This window comes from Clinocottus analis, unplaced genomic scaffold, assembly GCF_023055335.1.
Source record: "Clinocottus analis isolate CAN_PGR_092001 unplaced genomic scaffold, fCliAna1.0.p SCAF_5, whole genome shotgun sequence".
Lineage (NCBI taxonomy): Eukaryota > Metazoa > Chordata > Actinopteri > Perciformes > Cottidae > Clinocottus > Clinocottus analis.
The window spans coordinates 16,686,715-16,702,229 of record NW_027176207.1 but is presented as its reverse complement, the minus strand read 5'-3'; the positions used below and the strand labels follow the sequence as shown (position 1 = coordinate 16,702,229).

Sequence of the window (15,515 nt, the reverse complement as noted above, 5' to 3'; positions counted from 1 at the left end):
TACACATTAATTAGTCCTCAGTTTAGAATAATTATGTTGCTCCATGTGTTTCTAAACCTCAGTTAGCTGGTTTGTAAGCTCAGTAATCCGAATTATAGCCCCCAGTGACCATCTGCTGTCTACGCTGTCAGCTGCGCACTACTTTATTTCTGCATTCACCTCAGCCCGCCCCCTCGCGCGCGCGCGCGCGCGCGTGTACATGCGCGCGCGCGAGGGTATTGCCTACCGGGCGGAGTAATTCGTGTTAGTCTCTACTGAGTGCATGCTCGTGTGTGTGTGTGAGTGCGTGCTACGGCTGCTGCTTGTCACTCATTGTGCCGTGAACACGGGTAGCGACAAGGACCAAAATTCCGTCCGGTAGCAGTTGTCGTCCCTGGAACGGCTCTCTCTCTCTCTCTCTCTCTCTTGCTCTCTCTCTCTTTACCTCCCTCCCCCTCCTTACCTCAGTAGAGACACCTCGCTTGTTTTTAAAAGTGCGTCTGCTCTTCAAGGAGAATATCTGTGACACATTACAATGCTTCAAATAAGGGACCTCATCTGGGGATTGCTATTTGCTGCCTGTGCAGGTGAGAAGGCTGTTTTTTTTTTCTTTCTTTTTTCATTTTATATATTGATCATCCCCCATAACGTTCTCTAAGGGGTTGAAGCCCAAAGCGAGATCTGTGCCATGCATTGCATGCATGCATACAGGGGCCGAGCGGTGCTGCCTCCGGAGCATCCTCCTCCTCCGGGTCCCTGACTCCGGACGGTGGCGGCAGGTTAGAGCTGGTGCTCTGCGCAAATCATTGTACCACGATTGTACCAAAAGTTTCCCCGACAAGTGAGAGGGCTGGTCGCTGCAGACTGCGTGGGGTACTGCGCCTTGACGCATTTCGAGACAGTTTGGGGGGTATATATAAATATGTATATGCATATATATAGACACGTTCGTATCAGGAGCTGCTTTTGCCTTCGGCGCATATTTGAATATCTCCGCGCATCACAGATGAGTCTGCCATCCCAGGCTTTACCACCCCGAGTAAAAGGCACATTGTCGCTTTGCTTTATTTTGTGTGTGTGTGTGTGTTAAAAAACATGACCCACACGTGCTGCGTTTTTTTTTTTTTTAATGTGTTTTTTGTTGTTTTTTTTCCGCCTGAGACTCGAGTTAATTTGTGCGGGTAAAAAGGTCCGTGGATGCTGGCTGACATTATGACCGGTGGTGATGCAGGGACGCTTCTGTGGTGCCCCCTCGAGCCAGCACTCTCTGCTGGCTGCGTAGAAGCCACATTTTCACGCTTCAAATGTCAAAATAAACCTCGAACTAAAACGGCTCACTCTGAAGTCCACCTCGGCTCTCTCACTTCTTGCCGGGGTCAGCCGTGACGCGTCCGGAGCGTCGCTCGCGCTTCTTGGGGATGCTTTTGTTTCAGTCCGACTGGGAAACAGCTCCGTGGGACATTTTTTATTTATTTCATTTCAATTTTTCATCAAGACCAAAGTGTGCTCCTCACAAGCACGCACGCGCTTGAACTCTATCCCCCTCGGACGGATTTAGATGCCGCCACCGTTCGGTCTCTGGCCGTCATCGGATTTGGCACCAAACGCGTTATTCTGCGTTTATGTGTCAGTGTGGGATTGTACAGTTTGACCGTGTGGGTTAACAGCTTCTGACCTCATTGATGTGACATAACCTTCGTTTCTTTAGTTTGTCTTTTTTTTTTCCTTGCTAAATAAGAACAGTTGAGTTTCCAACTTAATAGCGCAGTGCGTTTTTAGGCGCAAAATGACGTTGACATAGCCCCACGGCGCCTGGCTGATTTGATAGTCTGTTTTTTTTTTTTTTTTTCTTCATTTGGTTGGTTGGTTGGGAGGGAATTCGTCATCCATTGAGGGCGACTGAATAGTTCATTCAATGTATACAATAGAATCCAATCCCAGCGCTCCCATGGTTATACAGGGAGGGAAAGGGGGGGGGGGGGGACTCGTTACCCCCCTAAACCCCCACCCCTCCCCCTCCCGCTCCCCACATCCTCCTTCCCTCCCTGCATCTGCCCCTCTTTCTTTAGACTGCAACTGTGTGCTCCAAGTGGAGTTTGAGAACCCCCAGGGGTCCTTGGAGAGAGGAAGAATAGTTTGATTCAATAATAATAGAACTTATTGGACATTGTGCCAATATACAAGAATGAGTCTTCTAACTTCAGGCTAAGATGTCACCATTCTTCCTCCATATTCTAAATGTCAGCAGTTTCCTTTATTCATTTCCTATTTTTTGCCTTCAGTCTTAGTTTTGTCAGACCCCTCCCCCCCACACCCACACACTGTTATTTTGATGCTGATTTATGTATTTGAGTTAAATATTCAACAGACAGATGGATGGATGATAGACCGAGGGCCCATTTGTTATGAAGGCGTTGTGACCAAGACATGAAGCCGACTGAGCTCGATATTTTTAAGCGTTTAAAAATAAATATCTCGGTACCCTCTGGTGGACAAACTATTGAACGCGGGGTATTTGTGATAGTTGGCTTGGTCAGGATCTAATGTGTTTTGTGCGCATGACACGCGTCAATCTGAGTGACTTGACAATATTTGCAAACCTTCGCCAGACACGTTGACGAGACACCATGTTTTTGTTTAGTCCTGCAATATTCTCCAGGCATTTTCAAAACAACACATTATTGCCTTCCACCTTCCACCTTGTCTGAATCTGTCACTGTACCGAGTGCACTTGGGATGTCATTTTTTTTTCTTCTTCTCCTTCTATAAATCGCGATCCTGCTGAAGTATTCTGCCACCCCCGCAGTTCTCAGCACCTCATACGGGAGGGAAAGTCAAAAGGAACCCAAAGGGAGATAATTAGACAACTGAGCCTTCGCTCTGCTCTTTGGCGGTAGAAGAAGAGATTCAAAGAAATTGATCACATTATTTGATAGGCCCGGGGTTTATGAAAAGGGTAATGACGCTATCGCACAGTTAGAAGGCTGAGCAATTTAATTACATTTATTGATTTACGGTTCCCGTTCCAGTTCAATGAAAATGTAATTTCGAGTCCAGTCACAAACATGAAGACGGGCAGAGCCACACCACCTTCAAAACAAGCGATTGAATAATGGCCAGATTATAGATGGAGTATGATTTTAGAGGTGGAGACAGAGTGCGGCCTTTCCTGTCGTGGTCCGTCTGCTGCCAGATGGATCGAGTCTAGTGTTTATTACCAGTCCTGACCTTGTGCTATTGGAGTGATCTACCATATCCAAAGTCATCATTCTGCAACCTGAAAGAGTGTGAGGTGACGGAGGCTAATCAGGGAGACAAAACTATCCGTCACACCTGTTCTCTAGTTAAAATGAGTGGGTCACCCTTGAGAGGATGGGAAGTTATCGGTTGAAGGTTCGCGGAGAGGCGATACCTGGCGACTGCTGATGCCCGAATAGGATTTTGACCACGTGATTTTTGATCGTCGGCCTGCTTTTCGTGATTCGTCGTGGCTCGACGTTGAGTTGTTGATTCAGACGTCGAGATTTTCACTGTGATGACTTTCCTGAGATGTAAAATCCTCCCTCACGGTATTCATGAAGCGGCGTATCCTCATACGCATGATGTATCTGAAGAAAAGTTACTTCAAAATGTGATTGCGCGTTCTCCTACGGAGAGTCCAGCAACGCGGGCGATCAGTGCGCCTGAGCTAGCCCCGCCCCCCGCCGTGCAGATTCTGCTCAGGCAACTGCTCGGTTAGGTTCAGGAGCACGTCTGTGGGGTAATAACATTGTTGGAGATGTATTTTTCCCGCTGAAAGACTTCTTCTATTCTCCAGGAAAGTTATTGACACAGTCCAGTTACTCTGTTTTATACATCTGCTGATTAAATCAACTCATCGTTCGGTCAACGCAACCATAGTGAGTGATGACGAAGACTTTTCTCTGGTTCGTCGACCAGCGCCCTCCTAAGTACCGGCGCTGGAAGAGGAACAGCCTGTATGAAGAGGCGCGCGGTGTTTCGGTGTCGGACGGTCTTGAGTCATGGGACTATTACTCAAACTGGACTTCCTCAATTGTATTCTTTCACGTCGTCGGTAACTGAAACGAAAGGCCCCGGCCAATGCAGCCCTTTGTGTTGTTCAGATGCCGTTTCTGCTGTGCACCTGCCATCCCGTTCATGCCGTTCTTTTGAAAGTCTGGATACAGAGTTCAAAAGCGAAGCCCGTCCGTGTGCTTTTGAATCGCAAAACAACGTGAACTGTGTAGGTTATTTAATGATCCTGGAGATCCACGGTAAAACTGTGTGTGTGTTTTTTTTTTTTTTTTTGGCGCATCAAGCGTAGAGCTAAACTTCAAAAAAGAAAAAAAAAAGAAGTTCAACTGGAAATTCAGAGGGGGAAAAAATACACAATTCCTAAATGACTCGCATATGGGACTTTAACTGCTGTGGTGAGTTCAAAGCCACTATGAAAATAATACGGGCTATTTTTGACTTGGGGGAACTGGAAAAAGCAGCCAAACAAGGGAAAATTATAAGGCGTTTTTAGTCTGCTCTCAGAATAAAGCTGGAACTTTGCTCTGTAGTGGCAACACGATCCAGGCTGCATCCAAATGACGTTCACATTTTGTACCAAGTTATTGCAGCTTATGTTGATCAAATTCTCATCAATTTAGGCACTGCTACAGCTGAACCCACTTTGGACTCAACTTATATTCAGACATATACTGCATACTACTACTACTACTACTACTACTACTACTACTACTACTACTACTACTACTACTACAACTGCTGCTGCTGCACAGTTTAGATATGGTCAAAAACCAGCATCAACAAGTGATTTCTTAGTCATAATTACAAGTTTAGTTGCATGTTATACATCATTTTGCTCCCTATTCTCCTCAGTCAACTTCAATTTTTTTTATTTGAATACTTCATTGTAACAAAAATGAGTGGAGGGTAGAACATAATGAGCACAGATCAGTCATAACGGGGTTAGTGACCGTTTGCAGATCTGTGGGTATAACTTCATATCCAGGTCTAAAAAAAAACAAACCAAGATCAAATGCGAATGAAACATGGGGCAGAGGGTTTTGATGCCTCATCCATACATCCGCGCCATCGCCCAGTGCTTCTTCATGCTGAATCAAAAAGTGCAGACAGTTCCAAACCGATGAGTTCAAAATGACTCGGCTGGCTTTTATATTTCTTCTCTCCTGACTGTTAGATGAGGATGGGCTGTCTTTGCATATTAATCAGTGCATGAATAGAGACCAGTGATTTGTATTGTGTGAGCAATGAAGGCGTCCTATAGAGAATTGAATGGTGGGGGTGGGGGGGGACAAAAAAACAGAAGGAGATGGGCTTGTTATGCAGAATGGAGCCTACACCCCCTCCATCCCCCCTTTCTCTAAACACTCCACCCCTTCATAGAGTTTGTTTCCCTCCATCTTCACAGCAATACATTGCATAACTCACTGTGTACATAGATGCCAACACACTCTTTGGTTTGCATTTCGCTCAGGCCACTTGAACACTAAAGTAAATTAAAACTGAAAACTACATTTTCAGTGGGAACATGTACCAATGCAAAGCCATTTGCAAAGTGCCTCCCCGACACATCACATCACATTTACACACACAGTATTATTGGTGGTCTGTCTCTGGTATGAAACGTAATTACAAAGTTATCTATTTTCTAATGTGCTGACAAGTTGCTCTGCTAATTTTTAACTCGACATTGACCCAAGCTTGTTGACAAATGACCTGTCTAAAAAGGATGTCATGCAATCAGAAGGATCTTTTAACTTTAAGAGACACTGTGGACCATGTGAAGTATCGTCTGCTGTGTGTTTCACCGCAGCTCATTTGATCATCAAGAGTTACACGACCCGATTAAATGTAACCAGCGCTCATTCATGAAACTCATTTTAGTATGATTTCCGTGTTGCATTAAGACAAAATATACGTACGATTTGGAGATCATCTGCTGGTCCATTTGTTCAAAAATCTGAAAAAGTGTGAAAAATTGCCAAATTTGCTTAAAGCTTCTCTGACTTTCCACGTTCTAGTAGAACTGAACTTGGCTCTTATACTAAGTAACTCATTATTTCCCTTCAAAGAAAACTTGGGTGTCTCAGCAGAGAGAACTGGTATCATTTTCAGATGGATGGAGGGTAAAAAAAAAAACCTGTGCTTTATGTGAACATTGAGCAAGGTAGAACATCTCCGGGAGTGATTCTGACTTAAAACAGCCTTTGAAGCCGCTCCTGCCTGAAGGCCGATGGCCACGCTAGTCATGAAGAGTATGCAAAGTGATGCACTTGTCTGCTGTGGCCCTTTGCATCTTCAGCCCCTTGTTCATCATGACATCATCAGGTGCTCCACATCGACACACACACAGTCTGCTTTGGCACGCAGCATTGCTTTTACATTTTTTTTTTTATTATTATACTTTTTTTTTTTTTTACTGAGCTCTGTTTTAGCGAAGCTGCCAAGTCTGGCGAGGATGCCCAAGGTGGCGTTGGACTACTTTGCTGCGTAACGGTATCCCAGCGTGACGTCCTTGTCCTCTTTGAACTGCCTGGAGAACGACAAGCACGGATTTCTTTATTTGGAATGGATACTGTTTGTATCGATGTTCCAGTTCTCTTCATTGTTAGCATGGGGCCCCGGTGTTATTTATAGTCTGCCACTATTCTAACTTACTTCCCTCCGGACTACACTGGTGGACAGATGGTATTCCTGCCTGTGAAAGTCAAACAGACTTCTGAGTTGTCGCAATGCTCCAGTGAGAATAAAGCGACTGTTTTACATTCCTCTACTGAACAGTTCACCTGTTTTCAAGCACACAACACATTTCGACCTGCTTGGATAGACAATACTTCAAGATGGAACAAAAGATGTGTCTGCAGTACCCTTTATCAGGGGTTACATGCACACATGACAGCGCGGACGGATTTGCATTCCTTATAATGAATCACGGGCAATGTTTCCTTCGTAAGTGCACAGCGAGCAGGAGGATTTGCTTGATCGTCCTTTTGTTCAACTTTGAGTAATGATACTCATGAAAGCAATATCATCCATGTGCCACTTGTCGATTTTTTTTTTTTTTATGCTGATGCGGATGACACTTAAGCGTCCACTTGCTGCATATGGTTTTGCGAAGCTAAGCGTACAATGTAAACCGATATGTGAAATCTGCAATGAATCAAGTCATCAAAAACGCCCGTTAATCTTCACCCACTTCCTGGTTCGGCCCGGCCTGCCTACCGTACCTTTTCTGTCGAGTGCTGCGGGCGTCCGGATGTGTAAGAAGTCAATGATTCTTGTGATCCCTTGACTTTTCCTGTAGCGTTAACAACAGGTCAGAGTCCCTTTCGACAAGCCTTTTTTAGCCCACGACGAGGTATGTTCACGACTCCAGCCTGGACTCAACGCGCTCTCCGACGCCACATGTGAACACGTCGGCACATTGCGCCTCGTGTAGTCCGCCCCGCTGTCTTCACCCGGGCCTGTTCTTTTTGGCGTTGGAGCCGCTGAAAACAATGCAGGGCACGACCGCAGCGGCTGGCAGGTTGCTAATGGCGGCCATTTTGAGAAATTGACAGCTAATTCTTGGCCTTTGGTTACTTTTTCACACAGTAATAAAATCAGCGACAGCAAAAATCGCACCCGCCAAGAAATATATTTCCTTGTACAGAATAACGCACAGCATGGTTAGAACAGGAACCCGACGACACTGCACGCTAGTCAGCAGGACTGCATGGAAAGTGTAACTCAGTGTAACGTCATTATCTGTCTTTAGCATGAATCAGTGACACTGACTTGCTGGCAACGTAATTGTCAACACGGCTCTTCTGTGGCGTTCGCAGTTCTCATAGTACGATACAAACGGAAGTTCTGTATTGTGTTTGGCTTCGTCGCTGGCGCTGCAGCTTAGGGATTCACTTGAAGTAAAAGTATAAGACGGTCTAAGGCAGTTTGTTTTTAGGATTTCAGCAGCCGAGCCACAATCGCACCTGTTTTATTTGTCTTCAAGGAGGGGGAGGTTTCGACTCTGAAATCCTGCTTTTCAAACCACCTGGAGAGGCAGCTCATTTTCTGGCACACCTGTTGTCCACAGGGATAATTGTTGCTCTTGTTTTCCACACAATGCTTTCTGATTGTGGCTCACCGTTTAAATATATTTATACTTTTCTCAGCGACTCAAGTTTTTCGCTTTGCTCGAGGCTCTTACTATATTTCTTTTTGGGCCCATTCTGTCAAGCCACCATTTTCACTGGACCGGACTTTATTTTTGAATGTTTACGTTTTGATTGGCTGCTCAGGTAATCACACATTCATCCCTGTGTTTTTGTTGTTGTTTTTCTTGCCTAAGAAGCAATGAAGTGCACAGAAACCCAACCGGGATATTGCTGGTCCATGTTGAATGCACACTATTTAAATTCTGCACACAAATGGAACATGCTGCTTTATTGACCCGAATAGAGAATATATTTGAAGCAAGTAAAACAAAAAAACAAACACAAAACACTACATGTAGGCCAAATACTCGGCAAAAAGCAGAGACTGGTCGTAGAGTGTGGATGCACAACCTGAGCCTGGCGGGGACCCATCGGGGCAATTATTTACAGAGGAGGTTCATGGTGAGTTTGGCCTACTTTACATGGGGCTTGAAATTCTTTTTTAGTCCAAAAATGGTCTAAAAAATGTGTGAAAATGATGGCCCTACAGTGTGTGTGTGTGTGTGTTCATGCGTCGAGCTCTGTTCGTTATGGTACTAATCGGCCTGACTGATTAGTTACCCGAACACTCCCAGGCAGTAATTTAACATGTTTATGCTCTCGCCACACCTGATATTAACCTGATTCTAGTTCAATTTTTTTACAAGTTACCTTTACCAACAGCTGTTACAACAGCATGTCAAGTCAGTTGATGCCAATTCATACAATTTATGGCCGATAAGCGTGTATCAGCCGACACATCGGTTGGGCTCGAGCGTGCACTCCATTAAAATGGGTTTTCCCGCCCTTGCTGCTATGAGAGATTTGCCAAATGGACTGCAGCCAGTGTGTTTCGCAAAAAGCCGGCATAATAGCCATTAGGGCAGGGCAATCGAAGATAGTGTGTTATTTTGCATTTAAGTTCATACTTTAGCAGCATTATACTTTGAAAATAAATAGTACCGCTCAATTATACTAATTCACATCCTATTGTGTAAACAGGCAACAAGTTGTTGTCTTGTAATGAAGCTTTGGGAGTCGCCACACGTGTGAGCGCTATCTGCTGGCTAGCACTAATATGTCGACTAAGTGTGTAGGCGGCGGCGTGCAGTGTGTTTTTCGTTTCCGACAACTTTGTGTTTGGCACTGCTTAAAAACTCTGCATCCTTTCGGTATCACTTGCTGGGATGTCTTGGCACTTGCACAGTTTACCTGAGCTGGAGTTGTCCGACACCATTTAACTGCTGCAGCTCAGAGACCAATTTGAGGATTATTCTTGCCACTGTGTTTAAACAGTGTTCATCCATAAGAGCATAAAGACAGAGCAGGCTTCGGATGTGCTTCCTGGAGTCTGAAATCTTCGTCTCTCACTTCACCTTTGCTGAGCTGTCATCAAGAGGCTCGGCCATGGTGTATTTGGTTCCGCGTAGTCCTGACTTAATCCCAGGGAGTGATTCACCATCATGATGTAATGCCTAGCAATAGTAGTTAGCTCATCCCCGTGACTCCGTGATTGGCTGGCTTCCTCAGGTGCCGAGTCGTCTCAGCCTTTGTGTGAAGAACCGAGGAAGAAAAAAAAAAAAACAGTGGAAAAAAAAACAAGTGCGTCTTCTGGGAGATGGGGATGTGAGATGTGCAGCCTGCGCAGTATTCTGTGGACTTGTTTACTTTCTAAATTGGCATCATTTCCAGTGAGCACATTCTTTAGACGAGCATCCTCGGTGGATCCGGGGTGATTTCGGGCCATGCCAGCAAAAGTCCAGAATGACTTATTTCAGGTGGCAGTTTTGCCGAGCTGCAAAGTCTCAGATATCTAAATCATGTCTCTAGACTTTGTCTAATCTGAAATAAAACTGTGGCCACTAAAAGTAATGTGCAAGCTGAGATCACAATTCTTATTCAAGTCTTGCGGAGTCTTTTATTTTCGTGCAGCCTTGCTGAGCATTCAAATGTGTGCAGAAACGGCGGACTCAAGAGCGAGCAGTAAAATCAGCTTGAAAGCCAAAAATCTGATTGAATAGTGAAAAAATATTGGGTCAGAGTTTCTGGGCAATTGTGTTTGGCGAACTATCCTTTCCTGATAGGAAGAAACGGCGAAATAAATGGCTTCAGAGATGATGCCCTTTGTTTCCTTGTTGCTGTTTCCAAACAAGGCAAACATGCGGCAATTATAGCACACTGGATGTGTGTGTGTGTGTGTGTGTGTCTGTTTTCATCCACAGTATTCAGGTCTCTCTGTGGATATTGCTGTGAAATTGACTACGAGGTAATGCTATGGAAACGAGGGGAAACACAGACGCATCTAAGAGCTGTTGATTTGACAGCGGATGCAGCACAGAGACTCTGTGGAGCGTTTGATCAAACTGGAATGTCAAATATCATCTAATTAGCTGGCAGAATCTTGCCCACAATCTAATATGAGCGCTGCACATAAGCAGAGCCTCGCTGCTGCTGCCCGTGTGGAAGTCACATGTGAACATTGATGAGGTCAGACTGATCAAAATAGATGGTGTTTTTGTGTTGGATGTGAGCAGGTGGTTGCAGGATAACAGCATCAAGGCGCTGAGAGGGAGTGGCTGTTGCCATAACTGAAACAAAGTGAACTTGAATACACCTGAAGGGGCGCGGTATCCAACCTCCATCCCTCGTTGCAGTCACAACTAAATGTTTTTGACTTAAACCACGTACCTTTCGTAGCTTAATAATACAAGTTAATACAGTATTTAGATCATTATTCATGCATTGTGAAAACTTGCAGGGGAATAAAAAGTCAAATAAATACACAATCCTCTAAACTAAGTTGAAAGTGATCGAGTAAATATGTTTTTTTAATAATATACAAGGAAATAGAAATGTGCAATTTCCCTAATGTAATAAGTGAGACCAACCTTGCATGAGATCTGTCAGTATTCAACACTCACAAATTCAAATCTGATCCATATTATAAATCACATTTTTAAATAATTGAGTGCATTGTACCGAGCCTCTTGGGTGTCATATGGTGGCAAACAAATCTTGATGTGGGAATCTGTTTGGACAGATTGAGAAACCAAGCAAAAGCATTTCTGTATCAAGCATGTTATTATAGATTAATTCTTTATTTTCTAATTGCGTGCACAGAATAAGATGATGCATTCAATGGCCGCTCCCCTTTTTAAATGATTTCCGATTTCAAAAGAAAGAAAGCACAGCCAATTTCATTTGAAATTTGAGGACAATCACAGCGATTTGACCCAACACTAACCCCTCTTTGGGACTTTTCCATTATGCGTTTATGGTCAGGCTGCTGCGTTTGATGAGATCAGGAGAGGTCTGTAATTTATTAGACTTTCACACTAACTGCATTGTCGAAGGGGAAAAAAAAGTGCCAGGAGTGGCTCACTGTGTGCCGGGGGAGGCAGACAAAGGTGGAGGGCGGCAGGCGGGAGGAGGGGTGGAGGATGATGGAGGCGGGACACAATGCGAAGTGTTGTCAAGGAGGAACCGGCAGGGCTCTCCAACCTCTGGATTCATTGTTTCCCTTTCTGTCGCTGGAGGCCCATTTCATGTAGTAAAGCTCGCGCAGACCAGTGAGGGTGTTACGACATGGACGGATGTCTTCTCCACCTTCATTCCATGATTTAATTAAAGAATGACCAAGTTGCTCAGGAGGGGTGGAAATCACCAGATGTCCCACGATACAATATCGTCACGATTCTTAAGTCCTGATACGATATTATCGCGATACATTGATTATTGCGATATAATGCGATTTATTACATTTCATTTTAACCGCATATTGGCCCCAAAGGAAAATGTTGTCAACAAAATTGTCACCAAAACGTTAAGAATTGATTACATAAAAAATTGATACTCGGCTTCTGTGTATCAATACAATATTGCCACTCAAAATATCGCGATACTATGCTGTATTGATTTTTTTCCCTCCACCCCTATTGTTCAGTACGACTTCATACAATATTTAGTTGTCCTACTCCATGGCTGTAGATGCGGGCGTGTCTTCCCCTTTGCAGATCGAAAACACTGCTGAGCATTTCTTTTCTTAGATCCTGTCTTCGCTCCTTTTTTGACTAAACTAAATGGATTTACACGAGTTGAATGAAACCTCAGATGTCATGAAACGAGCGATCTTTGCCTGAAGTGTTAAGCCCGTGTAGATGTGCGAAATAACATCTAAAAATAAGACGATGCGCTGACGTTCTGCTGGTAAAGTTACTGCTGTAAAAGGAGCAAAATGTTAGCTTGTGTGTCGTGGCCTGATTATGTCTCCGGCATGAATAGCCACTCATCTGACTGACAGCTGTCTCATATTATCTGCGAGGCTTTTCTGCATAATACACTGCTCTGCTGCTTTAATAAGCCACCGTTACTGCAAAGTTCTGTAGCTGAGTAATTATTTTTGCTCTGACAGTTGTAAAATTATGCCTGCATAAGAAAATGGATACCATAAGACTTCTTGCCCTGGTTGGAGGACAAACTTTGTTCTGTTGATACCTAAATGTTGATAAAGACAGGTGATAAAAGACATTTGCTTTTCTGTTTTTGTCACTCCAGTCTTGGCACAGTTGTTTGGTAGGTTATTCTCCATATTATTTGGCAGCTTGCAGTGTTTGTATTGCTCGGTTTACTGTACAAAAGCTTACAATGTAAATGCAGAATCACTGACACATGAATTTGTGAAGAAGAAATTCTGTAAAATCTGCAGCCTTCACTCGTTGCCTTATGGTATCTTTGCTTTTTGCACAAAATGCACTCCTAAAAAGCATTAACCAATCATTAAACTCCCAACTAAGCTCTCTGAAGTCTTTTTACATTTTTCATTTCATGTTGGCAGTGCTTACTTTCACCCCCCTGAAGACACATCTAACTTTCCCCTTATGGTTGAAATGCATCTTATGCTTTCACTTGAGAGGATAAACGGATATAATATAATAATGGTTTAGAGCAGGAAAAAGCCAAAATCTAAATGGATACATTTGGATCATAGAACATTTAACTTAAAGTAATAAATATAAATCTGGAAATCAACTACTTAGCCATAACAAAGCTTGGTAGAAGTATTTTTCTTAATTTTTAAAGAGAAAAGTGAAAGGGAATTACAACTTTTTATCTCCGCAACATCAGTTTCTTTGACATGCATTTCTTCCGTTGGCTACTTTTTTTGTCACTTGATTGGATTATTAGTAAGAGAGCATCCTTAAGTGCAATATGGTGGATTGTATATTGAAATATGTTCTATTTATTTAAAGTGGGCTCTGCAATGTCCTGTGGTTCATGATTGGCCATGGTTACGTCTGTCGCACGACCCGTTGCATTGTCGAATGCCACTCTTACAAACCATTAATGCACATGCATATTCCCGGGGCGAAGATGATTTTAAAGTGTGCAATTTAATTTCATGACTGGGTAGTTGCATGGCTGGATTATTTGGAAAATCCAAATTGGTCTGTAAGTTTTTAAGTAACAATCAAATTATTTATTTCCTTGTCTTGTATTGTGGAGAAACGAGTTATTAGTGTTGCATTATATGATGGATCACTTTGGTTAGGACACAAATACCACTTGTAGCTAGCTGTAAATTGAACAGTTAGAATATTGCAGTGATTGTTTTTTTTCTCACGGACTTGGAAATATCTCCATTGTGGGACATGTCCAGACTGTTGGTATCAAAAGGCGTACAAATTCTCCACTGTTTCACCAGTTGCATGCATTAGCATGCGTCTCTTTCCATCACGCTGATATGACGTGCACCAGATGCTGCCTTGCCAGAGTTTTATTGGGTTTGGAGCACATGTAGCTCGGCCAAGTTGGTAGACATCACGATCAAGATTGACTGCTTTGCTCAAGCATCGCAATAACTGTGTGCGCTGAGTTATTGCTTCACTCAGACAAAGGACTAGCCCCATAAAGAGTCACCGTTTTATTCAAAGATGGTAACGTTTTTTGTTCCTTCTGTCAAACCCTTTGATGACAATCAATATACCTCAACACACTGCAGAATGTCATGGATTTGGGTCTTGGTTGGTTGGTACAAGAAGGATTATTTTTAAGTTGTTGGTGACCCTTTTATCTTTTTTTATGTAATCTGCAATATATCTAAAAATATATCAAATGCTTGGCATTTACTGATTTATTTATATATAACTGCTAAATAGGATGAATCCTCTTCATTTTAAGATGAACTTTGGCTTATAAAATGTTCACAAAAATTATTTCATTACCTGCTGCTCTGTTACGACATCAGGAACCTCCCCCCCCACCTTCTGAATAATATTCTCACAAGTTGCTCATTTATTTGGTTATTTTTTACTGTACATATTTATTAATTCATGTACTCCTTTATTCATGCAGGGGAGGGGTGTAATTTATGATTAACTTATATATGATTGTTTGTTGTTGCACATTAACGGAAAGGTTACGAGACAAGTTGGACATTAATTATCCTCCAGCTTTTCCTTCAACAGTACCCTCAAGATTACAACAAGCTCAATGATATGTAATAATACTTCCATAATATTGGTTTTAAGAACTTTGTAGCCAGCTCTTTAAATTTCTATTATCCATCTCTAGTCATGGCATTGGTTTAATTTCCTTCGAGAGAAATATTTAACTTTTTCCTCGAACAAGACACCATTATTACATTCATGATGATTTATCTCACAGTAGCTTCTCTCATTATTCAGAATCACCATGACTAGTGAGCCATAGGTAGATCACTTATCAGTGTCTGACCCGCTGTCAGTGAGAAAGAGCAACTCCAAATGCCACATCATCCTCCCGTTTTCCACCGTTTGTTTCCCTGTAATCTCGTTCTCAATATCTCAAACACTGTTAACGGCCTGCTTACACAGTGAAAGCCCTCTGTTGTTTCAGACTGTCTTGTTTCATTCGGCTCCACTGCGCCCCGTGGCCGGCCAAGCAGATCACTTAGTTAGCCACCTTGTGCCACGGACACCTCCTGGGACTTTGTCGACTCCCACTTCCTTGGACGCGACCCTAAAGAAGCAGGGAAGGAAGTCTCAAATCTTCATCAATCACCGTGTCAGATTTTCACAGGCCAAAGTTTCGCCGAAATGACTCCGCGTTCCCTGTCGGGACGGAAAGCGAACAGTAATTTCCATGGGAAGTGGAGTGCAGAAAATGAGGGAACAATGAAAATGAGGCTTGAGGACACAAATGAGCCGGGTGAGAATGGCCTGGTTGTTAGTCCTGAGGTGCATGAGACTGGGTTTGCATACACTGTTAGCAGACATGGCCAGCTTCCCAAGGACAGAGCCCTTTTTTACAGAAGCATTTGCTCATTAGAGAGCACATCTCGCATTGTTTATG

At 43.3% G+C, this 15,515-nt stretch overlaps 1 protein-coding gene across 5 annotated transcripts in view; it reads left to right on the top strand.

Moving 5' to 3' along the window:
• The first annotated feature begins 269 nt into the window (after positions 1-269).
• ncam1a (neural cell adhesion molecule 1a) overlaps positions 270-15,515 on the top strand; it is a 225,049-nt gene continuing 209,803 nt past the window's right edge. For all 5 annotated transcript variants that reach the window (XM_068601107.1, XM_068601106.1, XM_068601105.1 and 2 more), the window contains exon 1: positions 270-566. In XM_068601107.1, coding sequence (XP_068457208.1) covers positions 515-566 — 52 coding nt within the window. In that variant the 5' untranslated portion in view covers positions 270-514. The remainder of the gene's footprint in view (positions 567-15,515) is intronic.